Consider the following 21,767-nt stretch of genomic DNA (forward strand, 5'->3'; position numbering starts at 1 on the left):
CTTGATTCCAGCTTGTGTTTCTTCCAGTCCAGCGTTTCTCATGATGTACTCTGCATATAAGTTAAATAAGCAGGGTGACAATATACAGCCTTGACATACTCCTTTTGGAACTAGTCTGTTGTTCCATGTCCAGTTCTAACTGTTGCTTCCTGACCTGCATACAGATTTCTCAAGAGGCTGGGCAGCTATATTTTAACTTCCAATGAATTTAAAATTGATGCAAATATATCAAAATTTTCAAAATGAGCAGAAACAACCTAATTTTAGAGAATCAGGACTGTAAAAATTTATACGGGATCAACTTCATATTATGGTTTTTCAGATTTTCCTAGAGCTACTCAGGAATATATGACAGGTTTCACGAAGATGATTATTGCTTCACACTAAATCATATTGTGATGACAATTGGGATGAATGAGAATTATACAAGAGTTAATGCTGCTGCTGCTAAGTCGCTTCAGGCGTGTCCGACTCTGTGCGACCCCATATATGGCCGCCCACCAGGCTCCCCCGTCCCTGGGATTCTCCAGGCAAGAACACTGGAGTGGGTTCCCATTTCCTTCTCCAATGCATGAAAGTGAAAAGTGAAAGTGAAGTCGCTCAGTTGTGTCCGACTCTTCGCGACCCCATGGACTGCAGCCCACCAGGCTCCTCTGTCCATGGGATTCTCCAGGCAAGAGTACTGGGGTGGGGTGCCATCGCCTTCTCTGAATTAATGCTTGAGGTGATCAAAGATGGGGGAAACCAGATTCTCAACAGTTTAGTGCTGTTATAAGTGGCATGGTACTGTTGTCCCTACTTCCAGCGCCTTCCTAATGCTCAGAGAATCCAGTCTAAGTAGCAAAACTTGCAAAGACTCTTGAAATTTTAACTAGCTTATGTTTCCCGAGATGTCTCATGTAATTCTTTCTCAAAGCCCACTTACCCACTTCCTGGACAGTGATATCCAGAATACCCACAGTGCTGTCATAACTCCTCTCTTTGTTGATGTTGCTTTCTGTCTAACTCTTTCTCCAACTGGCACAATTATTTTCATACTTTCATACACAGTACCAAAGTCATCACTTCATCATGAAGAAAAACAGCTATCCTTGTACTCCTTACAGCATAGTGCTTAACATTCTGTTGTAATTAAATGTTTACAGTTAGGTTTCCCCTAATTGGTTTTAAACGGGGCCCATCAATATAGAAATTTTTTTTTTTCTTATACTTACACACCACTTTATATTAAAAAAACTAAATATAGATTATATTTTAGAGGTATTTATGAAAACAAGAATTCCCTTTTCAAAATCAATATGCAAAATAGAGCCAAAGACATTAGAATTTTAGTAAGTAACTGAAAATTATAAAAAATAGGTATTGGATAAAATTAATTGCTTTGGAACAGACTATGGATTTCTGAAGAGTTCCCCCCCACCCCCAACTTACTGTATAAATATAGTTTTTCAACATTGGAAGGCAGTCTTTTTTTTTTTTTCCAGTCTATTTCTTTATCCAACACAAATTAAACCCAAAGTGTTGTAGCTGAGAGTTTGAAATCATCCTCTACATGTCAGTAGGAGATGAGGAAAGGACAGAAAAGGAGTCTCATGTCCCCAAAGCAGTTTGGAGGTGGGGGAAAGGCGGGTACTTAGCAACTGAGCTGAGGAAATGACGAGAAGGAAATTGTTTTGTGTCTCAGGAACTGTGTGGAATTCCAAGATAAGAAAAACAGTTGCTAATTTGAGTATAAAAGCAGGAAACATGAAACACTTATTTCCTTTCATGCAAACACAAGTATATGAGAGGTTGTGTGAAAATTATTCGTCTTCTGCCGAACTACAAAGACACAGACTCAAAGTTCTTCTTCTGGACACACTGGCTTTTCTTCTCTCTTCTCTTCTTTGTGGATATTATGGCTAATAACACAACAAGTTTAGGGAGCCCATGGCCAGAAAACTTTTGGGGTAAGATTTTCTTTAGCTGTTTTTAATTTAAAATTAGAATGTGGAGAAATGTACTGCCTAGAGGTGATTAAAACCTTGGAAATCCCTGAGCCATTTTGCTTACTCTAAATTGACGACCTAACATTTTCATAGATTTAGTACAAAAAAATGTGTTCATGTAAAATGTCTGTAATGTGGGCTGTGAAATCATTCAGGTAGAATCTGGACAACAAGATTTTGGCTGGTGTTACAAAATAATAAAAAAAATAATAAGAAATGATAATTAGAAAATAAGAATAAAAATGAAAAAAATGAAAGTCATTGCTGTTTAGAAAATACTAATGTGGATTTTGTTGGAAAATTGTTTTGTCTTATGGTTATACAGATTATGTATCTTATTTAATGAAACAAAGAATTTCTACAGAGATTAATTTTAACTTACATTGTCAGTGTTATACTCTTTAATTTCCAAAGTAAATCTAAATAATAAATGTACTGAAGGAATGTGATGACATGATCAAGTAAAAAAATCATATTATGAAATTAGAGGGAAAAACTGTAACAGAACAAGTTAAGTGGAAATAACATCACAAATAACATTATAAAGAAAGCTTATCACAGGGAAAAAGGGAAAAATACAAAGGTAGTTTTTGGCTGGGTTCCGACACAACTTCTGGTCAATCAGCAGCAACAGAATAGAGCTGAGGTAAAATCCATGTCTTCCAAGGCTGCAGACTCAGGGAAGAAGGGCTGAGACATGAAATTGATGCAGGTGCTTGGGTTTAGGGAAATTTAAAAAATAAAGGGAGAAGTTGGGTTAAATCCAGAAAAAAAATTTTTTAAAGGAGACAATGGAGTTCATGAAGCGATCACTTCCCCAAGGGAATCACTTGGAATCACTTTCCGCTGTGATTCCAAGGTATGTTTGGGGAGCTCTCAGGTGAAAAAAAAAGAAAAAAAGAAAGATGGGCGGGGGTGCCGCCTGCCCCTAACCACCTACCTGGTCTTCCACCATCACGGAAATTTTCATGGAGGAAATGAATTCTCTTTTTACCATCAACATTTATGTTCATTTCATGTCTGAAAATGAGAGATATTAGTATATATCCTATTGTAATTCTTAAAGAATTAAGAAAAAGAAAGTAAATTATACTTGGATATTGTAAAGAATAGCTTTTGGTAATGTTATTCTACTTACACCAAAAGACAAGTCTGAATTGTGAGTGTTAATTATATGGGTTTCTTACAATACAGTTTGCTGTCCTCCTTCATAGAGAAAGTGAATGTGCTAAACAGATGCTAAAAAATAGTGAGAATGTGTTTACATTAAATTCATCATTGCAAAAATGATGTATAAATTACTGAAAAGTAATTCTTACTGCAAAATTACCAAATCAACTCTTTTTTCAGACCAAAGTAAAATTTTCAAGACTATGTAAAGATTTAAGGGAAAAAAATAATTATCCACTGATTAAAACATGGAGCATAGTCATAAAATATCCCCAGTTAAAAATGGAATGTTTAGTGGCAATTTACCAATCCTACAATCATATTTTTTTAGTATAGAAATCTATGCTTAAGAAAGAATTCAAACTTATTATTCCAAAGATAGTTCTGAGTGTTTCTTTATCTTACTTTGTGAATACAATGGAAAATAGATGGAAATAATGAAAACCAGGAAGGGGAGTGTAACATTGATAAGCATTAACAAAGCCAAACAGATATGTTATGCAGATATAATATTATAATGTTTGATGATGTGGGGAAAATATATAGAAGATCCCATTATTTCTTCTGGGGTAAAAAAAAAAAAAATTAAGTGTAAAATGCAAAAATGTGGATCTATGAAAAAGTTTTCTAAAATATAAATGTTGACCTTTAAAATTTTTATCTCCTTTTTATGTCTAAATTGATATCTATCATGTCCACTGTCTCCACAAAAAATGTTATTTGAAAATACTGCAAAGTGCAGTGCAATGCATTGTCTATTTATTGCTTCCAAAATCAATTGTCTGCTTGTTGGCATTTTGAATTCAGAAGACAGGGAAAGAACAGTGTAGAAAAGCAAAACTTGTACATCAAACCATACAAATTTCCCAGACTTATGCTAAGGCTGCATAAAAAATTGCTTTCCAAATGTAATTTCCCTGGTTTACTTTAAAGAATATTGAAAAATTAGATAAAGATACCAGGTTATTACCAATAATGATAGTGTACATTTTACTGATAATCACCCAGTAAAATTTACTAAATGTTGTACAAACATGACAGTAATTAATGCAAAGGCGATGATAAAACTGGCCTGACCACACAGCTGAAGACTCACATTTCTCACTTTTGCTGTCTTTCATGCATTTCCCTTCCCTATAAACAATCCCAGTGAAGGCAACAGGAAACATAACCTGTTAAAGTTTGCTGCGCTCTGCTTTAATGAAATTGTAGACCAGTGTCATTAAACTTGGTTAGTCTTTTCGTATTTAGAGTCCTAAATAAGACCATTTGGTAATACTTCTTGCCTTACCATGTGTGGTTTTGGCTAGTATTGTGAAAAATTAGAGAATTTATGGGTTTAGGAATTTGCCTTTATTCACCTGATTTAATCCTCATCAAATCTATAATGTCTGTCCTAAAGAAGATTACACTTTTGCAAACATATGTATGCAGCATATGTCTATATTGCTATGGAATAATGCTAGATAATATTTAGTAAAATGGCAATGAATGTTATGAGTTAGAAAAATGAAAGTGTTAGTCCGTAAGTTGTGACGCCATGGACTATAGTCTGCTGGACTCCTCTTTCCATGGCAAGAATAGTAGAGTAGGTAGCCATTCCCTTCTCCAGGGGATCTTCCGGACCCAGGGATTGAATCCAGGTCTCCTGCATTGCAGGCAGATTCTTCACTGTCTGAAACACCTGATCCCTAAATACTTTTTAGAAAAAAAAGTGAGGCTTTACCTGTTTGTATAAATCGGACAAGGTTCAAATAGGGAGACCATTCTAGGAAGAACATTGTAGTCATTCATATTTCTTATATTATCTTATTAAATCATTCTTTCATCTGTTTATCTATCCAGTTCATTAGTTTACTCAGAAGCATTGACTGACCACTCTTTATATATTAGGCAATGTGCCTAGTGTTTGTGAGATAACTATGGCATGGTTTGAGAATTTCAGGAAAATCAGGAAACAATGTTATTAGCAAATATACAGAAGTTAAAAATACACAAGCTGAGTTTGCAGAGAACTGAATGACTTGAGAGAGATTTGTGTAGTTTTGGCTGTTAGTGTAAAAGTTTACCGGGAGGAGTGAATGGCTACCCACTCCAGTATTATAGTATACTGTAAAAGTTTGCCTGGAGAATTCCATGTACAGAGACCTGATTAACCTTGGCCTTCCCTAGTGGCTCAGAAGTAAAGACTCTTCCTGTAATGCAGGAGATCTGATTTAACCTAATTATTTTTAATTTAGTTACTTCAAGCTTCCCCACTCCCCTCTTAACTTTCCTCTACAGCTGGAAAGGGGATGAGACAGGACTGGGAACCCTACACTATCAAGGGTGTTGGAAAGAGCGGGCTATTGGTTCTTGGTCAAGTTCTGCTCTCTGTTGCCTCTACTGATGTGTATTTCTCATCTGCTTTAGGGGCATTGCCCTTTTTTCTTGCCTTTACTGCTGAAGATTATTACCATAAAATCTGATGATCTGTGCGACATTTGCTAATGGCATGATTTTTCCTTTCTAGTCTATTGGCTCCTTTCCATCTGTCTCAGCTGGCACAGAACAATATTGAATGCTCTTTCATAACCTTGGACTTGAGGGCATTTGGGCTGTATATAAGACCCTTAGATCTGGATATACTAATGTCAATACTTCCTCATCCCTACTCTGCTTTTCAGGGATCCAGAGTTTCTCAAAGGGGTTTATCATCTTTCCCATCTGGATCCCAAGAAGTTGGAAATGGAAATCAATTTCTCTGGGATTCCCTAAACAAATCTGTAGCTCATTCACAGGCAGAAATGGAGTAATGGCCCCTTATCTAGGACCCTCACTGGTCACATGTATGCATAGCCCTTTTTCGGTCTCCAAAACTTCTCCTCTTCACACTGCTTCTGAAAATTTACTTGTTACAGATTGAATATTTAAGTCCCCTCCCCGATTCAGTGTTGAATCCTTAACCCCCTAATGCAATGTTATTTGGAGATAGGGCCTTTGAGGCTTCATTGGGATCAAATTAGAAGGTGGGTCCCCCATGATGGGGTTAATGGCCTTATAAGAGGAGAAAGAGATAAGTGTTCTTTCTCCATCTGTGTGCTAGCACTGAGATGAGGGTGTGGGCTCTCACTAGAACCTGGTCATGCTGGCACCTGGATGCTGGGCATCCTGGTTCCCAGAACTGTGAGAAATAAATGTCTGTTGTTGAAGCCACCCAGTCTGTGGTATTTAAACAGCAGCCCAAGTTGACCTGGGCATGACTCATGGACCACAGTTCATTTTTCCAGCACTGTTCATTATATTAAAAGCTATGTTCTTGAGTCTTTCAGGTGCTCAGTATTTTGAAATTGCAACAAGTAAACAAACAAAACAAAAAACTCAAACACTCTTGTGTCTTTCACAATGTCTACTGATTGGAGTAAAACAATTTGTTTTCAAGACTATCTTCTATTCTAAGTATTTAATAATCCTGTTAGTAATTCTGACCATCAGTTTTTTTCTTTTTGTGTGTGTGTGCATCTTTGATAACAGCTCTAATTCTCTCCAAGATAATTGAAGAGATGGAGGATTGTTAATTGATTTCTTGGGCAATCAAGTGCTGTCAAGGGAAGCAAACCTTGGCTAATAGCTGAAAACTTTATTTCATAACCTGAGAAAAATATGTCACTTAGCGATCTACCCCAGAAGATGAAAGAAGGTTGTTTCTAGAGAGGTTGAGGAGGGAGAAAGCTTATGGGCTAGGAATGCTCCCCAACAATGTTCTTTATATTCCCTCTTCCCAAATAGTAAACAATTACTATGTTTCAAATGTGTATTTTTAATTTGTATTTTAAAAACTCTTGGACATCTATGCAACATTTCATATTAACAGCCTAATAACTACTTGCATTATATCAGTTACCTAGGAAGCTTGATTGACAAGTATTTACAAATGCTTGTCTTTAAAACTGCTGTATCTCAGTTCCACAGACAGAAGTTTCATGATTCATCTCGCACTGAACTCCATGCTCAGAGACTGGCTCAGTAGGATGAAGCAGAGCCTAGAAGAATGTAATTTTTAATAGGTTCCTGACTTTAGAACTTCTGCATTTATGTTAATGATAGAAATTTGCTTATAGTAGTCTTTTCTTACAATAGCCTTGTCAGATTCTGGTATCAATGTTAGGCAGGTTTCCTAAAACAGGTTAGGAAGTGAAAAAAACTCTATTATTTGGAAAAAATTGTGTAAGAGTGGCATTGTTTATTGTTTAAATGTTTGAAAGAATTCACCAGTGTAATTATCTGTAGTATTTTTAATAAGAAGGTTTTAAGTGAAAAGTCAATGTGTTTAACAATATTGGATAATTCAGATTTCCTACTGATCATTTGATTACTTTAGTGCAGTTTGTGTCTTGTAGGAATTTGCCCATTTGAATTAAATTTCTAAATGTGTTGCCTTAAAGTTGTTCATGACCTTCTCTGATATACTTTTCTAAAATTTATTATGAAAGAAATATACAGAAAAAATGGAAGAATTTTGCAGTGAAATCCATATACTTACTCCTAGATTATGCTATTAACATTTTTATAATATTTATTTTATCAACCAATCTTAGTTTCTATTTCCAAGAAAATGGAAGATATCAGTATGCTTCCCCCCAATTAATTTAGCATTTATAGTATTAACAAGAATTTAATATTTTTAGTTTTTTTCTTTGAAAGTCAAACATACATCAATAAAATGTGTAAATGATCAAAAAATGAAGTGCACAGATCATAACTGAATATTTGCTGAATTTTGATAAAGACTTACACACCCGAGTAACCCAAAGCCTAGTAAAGATATAGAACATTATCTCCAACCTGAAAAGTCCCCTAATGATAATGACACTTCTTAGTCAACCCCGTTTACATCATCCCCAGAGGAAATCACTACTATGTATTTATTGAAAAAATATCCACGTATAAGTGGACCTGTGCAGTTCAAACCTGTGTTGTTCAAGGGTTAACTGTATTTCTATCTTTGTGAGGCCTACTTTATTCCTTATTCACTATTACTCTTAGGGAGCAGCTCTCTGGAAACCCTTAGAGTCTAGAATATTTCCCAAAGTCTACCTTCCTTGGTATCACCTGTGTTCCAGACCTACAGAGATTTCACAGAATTCTACTCAGACTTTTTGCCTCTCTTTACAGATTATTGTGATAAGGCATTTCCTTTTCGCTTAAAATTTTCTCCCTCAAGTTAGCAGTTTGGGTAGGTCTCTAATGACTACAAGTTAAGTCACTTCAGCCAAGTCACTTTGTGACCCTATGGACTGTAGCCCGCTAGGCTCCTCTGCCCATGAGATTCTCCAGGCAAGAATACTGGAGTGGGCTGCCAAGCCCTCCTCCAGGGGATCTTCCCGACCCAGGAATTGAACTTGTGTCTCTTATGTCTCCTGCATTGGCAGGTGGGTTCTTTACTGCTAGTGCCATCTGGGAAGCCCCCTAAAGACTACGCCAAGATTTTAAAATATGTATTTTTGATCTATATTTTATAATTGGTCCCAGCAGTTTGATACAGTTGGTTTATCACACACAGAAAGTGATGGTCTACCTGTTCCTTCTGAACATAGTTTAACTTACCTTCTACTCTAACAGTACTTTTGAATAATTATATTCATAGTATGACTACAGTCTGGCTACTGTACTGAGAACTGAGTAAGGAGAGAAGCAGGAACCAGCGAGAAGGCTATATAGTAATAGTCCAAGTCACAGATGGTGGTGACTTGGATCAGGAAGGTAGCAGAGTAGATAATGAGAAGTTGAATTCTGGATACGTTCTGATAATAGACCCAATAGGATTTTCTGGGAGATGAGATACACATAAGAAATGCTTGCTCTTGTTTAAATTATTGTAATTAAGTTTTCTGAACCTTCAATATAATTATTCCTAAAAACAATTTTTGCCAAAATCTTATTGTCTGAACCATCCTGCTATATTCTCTAGGGTACCAAGATTAGCACAGTCTCCTTCAGTAATAGCTAAGCTTAATGATTCTTAAGATTGCAAAGGATTTTGTGAATTGATCAATGTTCTATTGTCAAAGATAAAATCACTGTTCAGATATTAGAACAATTCAACTCAAGGCCACTAGGTGGTGACGTTTACTGAATTTTGATAGTAGTGGCCAGAATTTTAGGTACGGATTAGATTTATTGAAAACCAGATTTAATATTAGAATCTTAGAATTGAAAGGCACTATAGTGACCATTATTATTAGACTAGGAAGAGTAGTCAAATGACACAGGAAAGCTTTGTCGTTCTTTGAGGACCAATGTGCCAGCCCCTTAGTAGATATATAGACATGTTATAAAATAGGATAACACTTGTTATATGCTATGCCTTACTGATGTTAGAGTTTGTTCCTTTTTTTGCTTTAAAGGGAGATCTGTCATTTTTAAAGCAATCATTTGATCTTTTTAGTTGCATTATAATTGTTGTTACTTGAAGTAAAATTGTTTCCCCTTGGTTTTACATTTTAAAAGTTTCTAATTTTTTCTTGAAATGAAGTTTATGCTAATTTTGGCTATAGATTAATCTTTTAGAACACATTGTCTGAAGAAGCTGTGGTAGAATGGCTCAGAGGGCATATGCACTGAGATGATGCTAAGGAACTCTTGGAAACTTTAAATGCTTTTATGGAATTTTAAGATTTTAGCTTCACTGAGTTGAAATAAAGTAAGTATGTCTCTTTATCTCATCTATTATGCATGCTTATATACTGAGATATTCAGAATCTTCCATCAGACTCTAGTGGTTACACAGGTTTATACACAAAAGCAAGAGCATGCTTGGTCAAAAGTTTGCTTGGGTTTTCTGTAATATCTTATGGAAGCACTCAAATGAACTTTTTGGCCAACCCAATATTTTGTAGACTTTAATATTTATTTTCTCACTTTATGTCGTACCTAAGTGAATGCAACAGTGCCCCGACTAGTGTTGGTTGCCAATATTCAATTATTAAAATAAATATTTTATTTATGTGCAGTGGTTGGCTCAGACAGTAAAGAATCCGCCTGCAATGTGGGAGACCTGGGTTTGATCCCTGGGTTGGGAAGATCCCCTGGAGGAGGAGATGGCAACTCACTCCAGTATTCTTGCCTGGAGTCTGGTGGGCTATAGTCCATGGGATCACAGTCAGACACGGCCGAGTGACTAACAGACACACACTCACCCATAGCATAAATCTTCTTGTTCAGTTGCTAAGTCACGTCTGACTCTTTGCGACCCCGTGAACTGCAGCACACCAGATTTCCCTGTCTTCACCATCTCCCAGAATTTGCTCAAACTCATGTCCATTCAGTCAGTGATGCCATTCAACCACCTCATCCTCTGTCACTCCCTCCTCCTGGCCTCAATCTTTCCCAGCATCAGGGTCTTTTCCAGTGAGTTGGCTGTTCATGTCAGGTGGCCAAAGTATTTACTGGAGCTTCAGCTTCAGCATCAGTCCTTCCAATGAATATTCAGGGTTGATTTCCTTTAGGACTGAGTGGTTTGATCTCCTTGCTGTCCAAGGGACTCTCAAGAGTCTTCTTCAGCACCACAATTCGAAAGCATGACTCTGTTTCAATATAAAAAAAAACAACTCAGAGTTTTAGCTGAGGCAAGAGTTTTAGTTGAAACATTATATCTCTGATTCTATATCTGAAGTTGTTGATATTTAAAATTCTCTGGTGGAGGTTGTTGATTCAGAAATGTAATTGCAAAATATATAACACTGCTTTACCACATTTCCTCCAAGTATTTCTATCTGTAACTGGCTACCAAATCTGGTATTAAATCAATACAATTTTATGCATTTCAAATTTTTCATTTCAGATTAATATTTTCTGACAACACACCAAAGATAAAGAGCTTTTCCCTAATTGGGGTTCTTTGACAATTAAGGGATGTAATACACTTAAAATAGTGTCCAAGACCCTACATTAAATTAATCAATTTACAAATGCATATTACTGTTTACCAAAATAATGAAATAAAAATATGGTTGCATTTGTAAACTGTGTTCATTCCAACATCAAAATTTTCTTAATCTTAGTTTTAGTGAAACCTTTCTAACTTAGAATAATAGAAGTTCGAATTTAGAAGGAGCTTACAGTTTACCAACTAAGTCTCAACTTAATGCGTTATTTTTCTACTCAAAGACACAATAACATTAAAATGAATCATAGTATATCTCTCATTCATCCATTCTAAATAGAAAGACAGAATTTCTGAGTGACTTTATTCATATTCTTTGATTAAAGTGCTTATCATGATAATCCACTTACGTATCCTCTGGAGCATAAACTACTTAATGCATAAACTCTTCCAGAGACAACCGACCGCTTAATAATGTAAAATAAATTATTCAAATTATGTGCAATACACCTCACAAGAGCAGAGATTGCTAAACCTCACTGAAATATAGTGAAATTAGGTATTTTTCTTAACAAAAGAACCTAATTTAGTAAAATTTCTGGATTCACATACTTATTTGGAAGAAGACAAAGGACTGGGTTTTATGAAGTATTTGAGTAGTTTATGATTTTTACTTAGTTCTCTTACAAAAACAATGAAAACATTTTTCAGTAAAATCCAGAATTTAGATAGCTATTATAAACAACACAAAACTTCAAGTAAAAATGTAATGGTTATAATACAAATTAAAATTTTATCTAGTAAATCTATTCTCTGATAAACTACTGTTGCATAAAATGGCAAAGGCAAGTAAATATAAAGTAAGCAGATGATAGAATTTCTAAAACATTAAAATTTGATCTGATTATCAAATTACTACTATAAAATAACATTACTATTTAGGTTTTAGGAGCAAGAGCTTCTAAGCCTCAGTTTATCACCATTTTTCTCCTCAATGTCTTATCTCTAGGACGTTAGATGGTGTGATACTATGGAATAATTTTTATATTCTTTTCACTTTGAGACTCCCATGATCAGATTCTTTCCTATTCTTACTACAGCTTCCCAGATTAAGCCATTGTTATTTCATGTTCGAATCATTGTTTCCCTCTCCTCCCTGCTTCTCTGTTTTCAGTCTACCACAGATATCAACACCAGCTGCATCTTTATCCTTCCTATGGGTAACTGTTCAAGCCTCTTCTTTGCCCACAGGGAAAGGGTTGAACTTCTTAGAGAAGTACTCAGGGCTTTCCATCATCTGTCTCCCAGCCTACTGTGGGTAAAGTGGCCAATGACCCACTCACTGTCCCACCTAAAGGGCATTTTCTTACTTTAAGTCTTCTAGAATGTTAACTCCACTACAGATTATTTTCTTCCCTGCTCTTTCTGTACTTAGCAGTACTGGGTATCTAGTGGGTGCTTTATATGCTAACAAATGAATTGATTAAATTTCTCTGGGTCTCCTGGTTGCTAATCACTTCTCCCTAAAAGTCTCTTTCCACTTTGATTCAGTGCTAGTAACCTTTCTTGTCTCTGTGGGCCATCCTAATTAGCCCTTCTGTGTTTCCCTGGTGTTGACCTCTGCCACCTGTTAAATTCTGGTTTGCCTGGAAGTTTGTTGTCAACTCACTTCTATAAACACATTTGTTTCTTTTAGTAGAAGTGCGTTCCTTGGATAGTTGAACTCTCTTGCAGCATGAAGAGTCTGAATTTTGCATCCTTTTAAACTCCATATTTATTTAACCCTGAATTCCCTAATATACACTCCAGGACACGCAAACTCAACATCTTCCTAATATCAGTTCCAGCCCCAGTTTTACAGTCTCACATTACTTCCCTATTTGGACAAACAATACTAGTCAGCACCTATCCACCCTCACTTGCCCACACCAGAACCTGAGAGTCATTCTAGGTTCATCCTTTCCTCAGGGTAGCAAAATGTGGTGTTTTTACTGGCTGACTGTGTGTGCATGTGTGTGTGTGTGTGTTTGGTTGCTTTTTGCTTTTTGTTGGTTGACTTTAATTTTTAGAGAATGGAGTTGGGAGGAATTGCATGTCCTTTGTCTTAAATTTTCTTTTGTTTTGAAGGATCCTCCAGTTTCCCCTCAGTCTTGCCTCTTCCCTCCTTCATTGTGTGGTTTCCAAAAAGCACCCGTCTTTTTCTTTCTTTTTTTAAACAACTTTATTGAGATACATTTACAGACCATATAGTTCCCCCACTTAAAGCATACAATTAAATGGTTTTGTTATAGGAGTTGTGTGACCACCACCAGCATCAGATTTAAGAACATTTTGTCCTTCAAAAAAGGGCTTCCCTGATGGAGAAGGGCTAGGTTTCCCACTCCAGTATTCTTAGGCTTCCCTGTGGCTCAGTTGGTAAAGAATCTGCCTACAATGTGGGAGACCTGGGTTCAATCCCTGGGTTGGGAAGATCCCTTGGAGAAGCGAAAGGCTACCCACTCCAGAATTCTGGCCTGGAGAATTCCATTGAGTCCATGGGGTTGCAAAGAGTTGGACACGACTGAATGACTGTCACCTTCACTTTTGTCCTTCAAAAAGAAATCCTGTCCCAACTTACAGGTCCCTCCCATTCCCTTCCACCTCACCCCCTTGGCCTAGATCATCACCAGTCTACTTTCTTTCTATGTAGTTTGTGTCTTCTGGAAATTTCCTGTGGGTAGAATCATAAAATGTGTGATCCTTTTGTGATAGGACTCTGCCTCTTCTCATTCCTATATTCACTTGTAAGTCCCTTTCCTGGTCAGCATGCTCATGGACCAAAATACCTTTTCATTTTATTTTTATAGTATTTCCAGAATTGCTCTTCTTCTCCACGACAACATGGTGGAAGTATGGGAGATAATTTATTGATTTTTATTTTCCATCATTTATTTTTTAGATAAATTGAAGTTTGGATATTTGTTGTCTTCTAATTATGCTGAAAGCATAGTTTTGTATATTTTTATTTGGTCGTCTTGTTGTCCTCTATTGTTTTTCAGAAGAAACTTTGGAAAATCCTGATTTCCATGGTCTCTTTGTGTTGGCAGCCCAGATTTTCTATAATTCCCTTTTTGAGTTCTGAATATTTGGGGGCACTGATAGTTACAAGTTAATTTGGAATTTTACTGTATTATCGATAAGGCTAATTTTAGGTTCTGACAGTGCTTATTGCTTTTTTCCAGATAAAGCCTAACTCTATAAAACTCCAGTCTCAAGAGATTTCACTTTAAGGCCATGACTCAATATTAGATGAGAGACAATTTTGAAGAACTATCCTGAGTCTAGAAGATCTGCTATAAATCATCTTGTATTTCAGAAGTCATCTTCCTGTTATAAAGAATTCACTGCCTAGATTTGACATGAAGAGTTGTTTTAGAGATTTTGATACAAGCATTTGTGATAAACATTGGATATAACAAATATGGTCTTTCCACAGGAGAAAAACATGACAATATAAGATAGAAGGATGCTAAAATAGATCCAAAAATGAAGGAACAATGAATATCCTTTTTGTTTATTAATACCGGCTTGTTTTGTTATTTCTATATTATAGATTTGGTGCATGCTGTCATAGACTATATTAACAAACTGGAGAGAACTTTTGTTATCATAAAATCTAACTCCTTCATTTGAAGAAAGTAATAAAATAAGTGAGTTTAAATAAATTTTTATAAAAATCACACAGAATGTTAGGAATAGAGCTGAGTTTGGAACCCTGAATCAATTAGCTTTTGCTGTGTAACAATCCACCCCATTTACTTAGCTCACAATTCCGTAGGTGGACAACTTGGGCTGGAGTCAGCTTGATGGATTTTCTGCTGGTCTTTTTTCATGAGCCATACTCAATTGCTAGGTTGACTGTATTTAAAATTCAGCACATACTGAGTTTTCCAAATAGAAAATTCTAAAATTATATCCAGGTATCAGGGGGAAATATACTGAAATGTATGGGATTTGAGTGAGAACAACAGATTTTAGGATAGTGTGAAAATCAATATGGGTTGTGGGTTAGATCATGGGTGTGTGTGTCTGTGTGTGGTGGATGATAAGGGTGGAGGGGTCTTCTAATATTCAGCATGTCTTTCCAGTTAATGCAGGGCTCTGCTACTCAGTGTTATTCAAGAATATGTTTTTATTTCATAAAAAGAAGCAATAAGGTATTTGGGAAAGGCATTTTTCCCTCCTTACAACAGGAAATCTGGACAAGTTCTGTGAACTGGAGGATACTGGTGTATAGCAGAGATTCTATGGAGGTTCAGGGGATAGGAATTTCATGATCACAAGGGCATGATAAGAGCGTGAACCAGCTTGGGGACCAAGAAAGAGTTCAGCAGTCTGCAAAGCTCATGTCATCAATGAGTGAAAGATAAAGGTGACAGTCCAGGAGTTCTGGAAATAAGACATAAATCAGTCAGCCCCCCAGATGGTTCTAGCCCAGCACTTCCTGTCTCAGAATGAGAACGGATGTGAGGCATCAGGCAGCCTGCAGGGTGGGAGACACTGGTGGGGGATTTGAAAGCGGACAGAGGAAAAGGCAAAGTCAATGTGACTATGAAATTCTTTATCGATTTTTGGCACATTGGTTACTACTGTCATTCAAAAGGAAGTAACCTTTGGATTATATTTGCAACTATAAAAATTTATGAGCTCAATAAAGAAGAGCCTTTTTTCAAAATATGAGACTTTTTAATTATGAATTTCTTAAAGATAAGAAAATAGTGTAAGCAATGTGGAATGTTGCAGCTAAAAAGATGTCCTTTTACATCCTTTCTTGTTTTTCTTTGATAAATGAAGCCTAACAGCTTCATTTATTTATACCCACCCAACACCATCTTCTATCTCCCAAATCCAAAACCTAAGTTAATCAAATATTCCATAGTCCTCATTTGCATTTTGCCTGTATATTTAGTTGAACACCTATCTATAAATCATATTACCTATTTGTTTTCTTGGTTTCAGAGGATGTGATAATGTCCTTCACGGTATCCGTGGCAACGGTACTTGTAATCGGAGGATTTATTTGGGCTTTGTCTGTCTGTTTGTCTCGAAGAAGGGCCAGCGCCCCCATCTCGCAGTGGAGTTCAAGCCGGCGATCCAGATCTTCGTATACCCACGGCCTCAACAGAAATGGATTTTACCGCCACAGTGGCTGCGAACGTCGAAGCAACCTCAGCCTGGCAAGCCTCACTTTCCAGCGACAAGCTTCCCTGGAACAAGCCAATTCCTTTCCAAGAAAATCAAGCTTCAGAGGCTCAACTTTCCACCCCTTTCTGCAATGCCCACCACTTCCTGTGGAAACTGAGAGTCAGCTGGTGACTTTCCCTTCATCCACTACCTCCTCGACCATCAACACTTCCCACAGCCTCGGCCGTCCAGATTTCCACTGGTCCAATCACAATCTTCGGATTGGCGTTTCACCCCCACCCCCACCTGCCTATGAGTCCATCATAAAGGCTTTCTCGGACTCCTGAGTAGGGTGCTTCTGTTTTCGTTTCTTTCTTTTCTTGTTTTTTATTGAAGGGAAATTACAAATAGGCAAAACAGAATTTTGAGGACCTGGCCCAAATGCCTAATGAGTTTCCAAACTGAAATATGCACACACAAGTTGGACATCACAATGTAAAACAGATTTCCTTTTTTTTTTTTTTTGTCTCACACACAAAGATAATATTTTTCCAAATAGTTATATATTTATGTATTTTGTATTCAACGTGGGAATTTTTAAAGATAGCGATTCTTACCAAAGAATCAACTGGATACAGTATATATGTCTTTTAGACTAAAACAAAAACTCTGGATTTTTGTGGTTTACAATTTTTACTCAATGTCCAATGTGACTATAAAGGGGAAAAATTACTGTGTAACTTTAAAAAATTCCTGTCTTAAGGGATTTTAGTTTAACTTTCTTAAGAAAGACAAGTGAATCATTTGACAATCTTGGATTTTTAGTGATTTTATGGACATAAAATGATGGAACATAGGAGATTCTGATGTTTCTTGCTTTTACTCATTTGTGACAAGTGAGGAAATCAAGCAAAGAAAGCTGAACTCAGTGAGTGTTACAGAATAGTGCAATTCTGACACGTATTTTCCCCCCAACTCCTTTTGTTCTTTTCCCAAGAATAGTTATCCTCTTTACGGAGGCAAAATCCTCGGATTTACTCACTTGATGATTTGACCTTTCTTTACTGTTTTCGTTCTATTGTTATAAAAACAATAGCAAATCCAATTCATTTGCTCTAAAAACAAACTCTAATACTGAGTTTACATTTTTCTTAAGGGATAAACTTTATTCCTTACATTTAAATCTAGCAATGGGGAAAGCTTGTTACCTAAGGATTTTCTGTAACTTCAAAGACAAATAAAGGAGGGCTAGTAGAGAGAAAGTCTGTTATCCAAATTAGATGTTACAGCCGTGAAGAATTTTCCTTCCTGGATGGGCCCATCAGTCATCATCTTTTATTTACTTCTCTATGGATTTCAACCTCAGCTTCTGTGAAGAGTCTTTGTACAAAGATGAAACTATGCCAGCTGGTCCTTGGTGCAGACAGTTATTTAAGGAGTCCATCTCCACAAGAAGCCACCCTTTTAAAGGAAAAGAGCTTCAGTGGCCAGAGATGACTGGCTGGTCTTTTTCATTTAAGGACATGAGTTCCCAGAATTATTACTCAGAAGACCTAGGGTTTGTTTGTGAATATTTAGCTTATGTTGCTGTTTCTTCTCTGAACACTGGGATTTTCCGTAAAGAAAAATGTCCTCTCATGATAATTTCTGCAATGCAGCAGTCCCAGCTAATGGTGTCTGAATACGATTCAATACTGTAATAGATATTTACTCAATAAAAGATTCTGCATAGCATTTTCTTTATTTTTTTTTAGCTTACATTTTCCACTGTTCCTCAAGAACAGTTATGCTTAATGATGTCTATAGTAAATGTCTATAAATAGATGCTTTCTAATGCAATATACCTGAAAGGAGGAAGGAGGAGGGACGGGAGGGACAGAGGAAGAAAGGAAGGAAAGAGAAAAAAAGCTCGAAAGATAGCAAATTTGTAAGTTTTTTTTAATAAAAACTTAGTTATAGTCACATAAAATTTTAAGAGATCTTTGCTTGTTGCTGTTCAGTCGCTAAGTCGTGTCCACGTCTGTGGGACCCCATGGACTACAGCACACCAGGCCTCCCTGTCCCTCACTACCTCCTGGAGTTTCCTGGAAATCATGTCCATTGAGTCAGTGATGCCATTCAACTCTATCTTTGCTTGTATGCCATCTTTAATGTCTAATATGCGAGGCAAGCAAAGTATATGGTTTTTGTGTAGAATTTATGTTGAGAGTAAAAACTGCTTCATCTCTCTTAAATAAGGAAAATGAGAGCAGAGATCCTCTCTATTTAACCATCTGAAAGAATTATTACCTTTTCCCTCACCAAGTTATGAAATGATCAAAATGAGTATGTTGTAAATGTGCAATGTATAAAACATGAAATTAAAACAAAAACTGGAGGCCTTCTCTTAATGTAATTATTTTATTTGAAATATTTAGTTGATTATGAAATAAAATTAAACATGTCAATTTTGATTCAGAGTTTATTTATTGAATAGCTTGTGACTGTTTCCTATTTATATGGTATTTTAACTTAAGATCATTCTCTAAAAAATGGGAAAAAAATCATTCTTTATAAACTATTCTAGAGACACAAACCTTGTTTTATCTAATAATGTATAATAGAAAAAGGGTATGATCACAAAGAAAAAACCAGAATTTTTAATGAATTAATATAGATGAAAAATAAGTTATTTGTTAAAAACATGAATTTAGATTCTTATCTCACTTAGATAAACAATTCCAGAATTGTTTAATTAATTTTTTTAGAGAATAAACTTTTTGAGATATAATTTACTTTTAATGTTATATTAGTTTTAAGTGTACAACATAAGGATTTGATATATGAATGTACTGTAAAACGATCACCATAGTCCACCCTAATTAACATCTGCAGCCACATTTAGTTACTTGTGATGAGAACTTTGAGGATCTACCCTCAGTTCAGTTCAGTTCAGTCGCTCAGTAGTGTCTGACTCTTTGCGACTCTATGGACAGCCGCACACCAGGCCTCCCTGTCCATCACCAACTCCCGGAGCTTACTCAAACTCATGTCCATCGTGTCAGTAATGTCATCCAACCGTCTCATCCTCTGCCGTCCCCTTCTCCTCTCGCCTTCTATCTTTCCCAGCATCAGGGTCTTTTCCAATGAGTCGGTTCTTTGCATCAGGTGGCCAAAGTATTGGAGTTTCAGCTTCAACATCAGTCCTCCCAATGAATATTCAGGACTGATTTCCTTTAGGATTGACTGGTTGGATATATCCATCTTTACAATGTATATGATCTATTTTTAGCAACTTTCAAATATACAATACAGTACAATTAACTATAGTCACAATGTGGTACATTACATCTCCAGGGTTTATTTCTTTCACAACTAGATGTTTATGCCTTTTTTGACAAGCTTCACCCTTTTGATCTCCACTCCCCACCCCCCCACCTTGTCTGGCAGTCTGTTCTCTGATATCAGTAGACAGTCTTATTGGTTCATTTGGAATTTTGTCTAATGTATATATTGCCTAGTTTTGAAACAACTAGAAATAAACTTTCTGAAATTAAGAAAAAGAACCCTAGTAATGCATGAAAATCACAAGAAAAAGAAACAACTGCAGAGCTACAGAAGTGTCTAATTTTAGTTCAAATAGTATCTGATTTACATGTAAGAAAGAAAAAAAAAATCAAGCTAGAAATTACCAAAATTAACTAGCTACTGGGTCAGGAAGATCTCCTGGAGAAGGAAATGGCAACCCACTCCAATACTCTTGCCTGGAAAACTCCATGGACAGAGGAGCCTGGTAGGCTACAGTCCATGGGGTCACAAAGAGTTGGACACGACTGAGCGACTTCAATGTCAATGTCAATGTCAACTAGCTACTGGGTGTTGGGAACAAAAGAAAGGATAGGTTGTCTCTCTTTCATAGTGAGAGTACAGGACATGCTCTTTTGGCTGGCAAATCCTCTACTAGTCTGAAAACCAAATTCCTTTCCCTGACTACCTACCCATGTGATTATAGCAGGAACTATAACCACATCCAATGTAACCTCATTGACGGGTCTCAAAGGCATCTGATTAAACCAATCCTGTGGTCCTTTGCAAAGGATTTTGTAGTAGGGATCCCGAGAGAGATCAGTGTCTCTTTTTAGATGGTTAAAACTGTAAGCAAGATGTAAAAGCATTTTTCTTGCCATGTGATAGGAAAGAAATTAAACTGATCCACAGACAGTAATTAAAAAATGGCATAGTCAATGGATTTGAAATCCTTAGTTTTTGTAGCTCTGGAAGTCTGGACACATTCCTTGCCTTCATAAGGCAAGAGTAATGAAATCTTTCCTGGATTCAACTGAATACTATAATAGCTTTCTAGCAAATTCTCATTTTTCTATAGATCAAATTGAGTTAGACTACAATCACTCTCCGAAAAGGTTTCTAGCAAAACAGAAATTGAATATATACTGCTTTATTTCTGAAGCTGATAAATTAAGAAGTATGGGCATAAGTGTATTATGAGAAATTTTATTAGCAGCTGCTGGTAAAATTAGAGTATCTATTTTAAGAAAATAGCAAAGAACAGATGAGATAACAAATGATAGAAAACAAAGGAAATAATAAAAGTGAAAGTGTCAGATATCAGATTTAAAATAAAATAACAAAATGAACTTAATAAATCTACATAAATATTATTGAAATAAAATCTATTCTTTTCAAAATCAACACAAATGAGATAAATATACAAAAGAATAGCTTCAATTGGATCAAAAAATTCCAACTGTAAGCCAACTGTAAATCTTGCCTAAAATGAAGTGATTCAGAAAAACTGAAAGTAGGGACAGGGACTTCCCTGGTGGTACAGTGGTTAAGAATTTATCTTCCAATGCAGGGGACACAGCTTCTGTCCCTGACTGGGGAACTGAGATCCCACATGCTTTGGGGCAACTAAGCCCATGTGGCTCAACTACTGAGTCCACGCCTAGAGCCCTTCGGCCACAAGGCTAGAGAGAGCCCATGGATGCCACAACGAAGAGGGTGCTGAAACGAAGACCCAGCGCGCGAGCGCGCACACACACACACACACACACACACACACACACACACACACACAAAGTAAAGGCAAAGATATAATAAAGTATACCTACTATCAACATCAGAAAAAGTTATGTGAATAGAATAAACAGTATCACTTCATGACATTAAAAACCATAATCCCAAGGAGGATATAAATTATCTTGAAATGTAGGTAGCAAGTATTAATAGCAAAGTACCAAAAACGTCTTCATAAAGCAAACTAAAAACACACTGAGGGATATAAAGAAATATTTGAATATATATGAGGGACATGCCTTAATTATAGCTAGGAAGCCTCAATATTTTAAGATATTTTACACCTAAATTAATTAATACATTCAACCTATTTCAGTCAGAATCCTTCTGTAAGGGTTTATGCTTTGCTTTTTGTATCTGTTTTTGTTTGTGTTTTAACTTAGGTGAAGATGGAAATCATGTTGGAAGTAAAACTTGAGACAAAGTCATCAAGACTCTGACAAAGAAGAGTAAGGAGAAAGAATTTGGGCTATTAGATATTAAAATATTCTTAAAGCTAAAGTAAT

The 21,767-nt window shown here is 36.3% G+C and overlaps 1 protein-coding gene across 1 annotated transcript; it reads left to right on the plus strand.

Moving 5' to 3' along the window:
• The first annotated feature begins 1,798 nt into the window (after window positions 1-1,798).
• MYCT1 (MYC target 1) lies at window positions 1,799-18,548 on the plus strand. The gene is made up of 2 exons (XM_068985141.1): window positions 1,799-1,949; window positions 16,021-18,548. The coding sequence occupies exons 1-2, from the start codon at window positions 1,898-1,900 to the stop codon at window positions 16,530-16,532; spliced, it is 564 nt and encodes a 187-aa protein (XP_068841242.1). The 5' UTR covers window positions 1,799-1,897; the 3' UTR covers window positions 16,533-18,548.
• Window positions 18,549-21,767: the final 3,219 nt, after the last annotated feature.

Source organism: Capricornis sumatraensis, chromosome 13 (genome assembly GCF_032405125.1).
Source record: "Capricornis sumatraensis isolate serow.1 chromosome 13, serow.2, whole genome shotgun sequence".
In the NCBI taxonomy this organism is placed as follows: domain Eukaryota; kingdom Metazoa; phylum Chordata; class Mammalia; order Artiodactyla; family Bovidae; genus Capricornis; species Capricornis sumatraensis.

What these genes read in the sequence shown, in the direction of transcription:
- MYCT1 (XM_068985141.1), top strand. Translation starts at nt 1,898, where the DNA reads ATGGCTAATAACACAACAAGTTTAGGGAGCCCATGGCCAGAAAACTTT. An exon ending in ATGGCCAGAAAACTTTTGGG is followed by an intron (nt 1,950 to 16,020) that starts GTAAGATTTTCT and finishes TCTTGGTTTCAG; the next exon opens with AGGATGTGATAATGTCCTTC.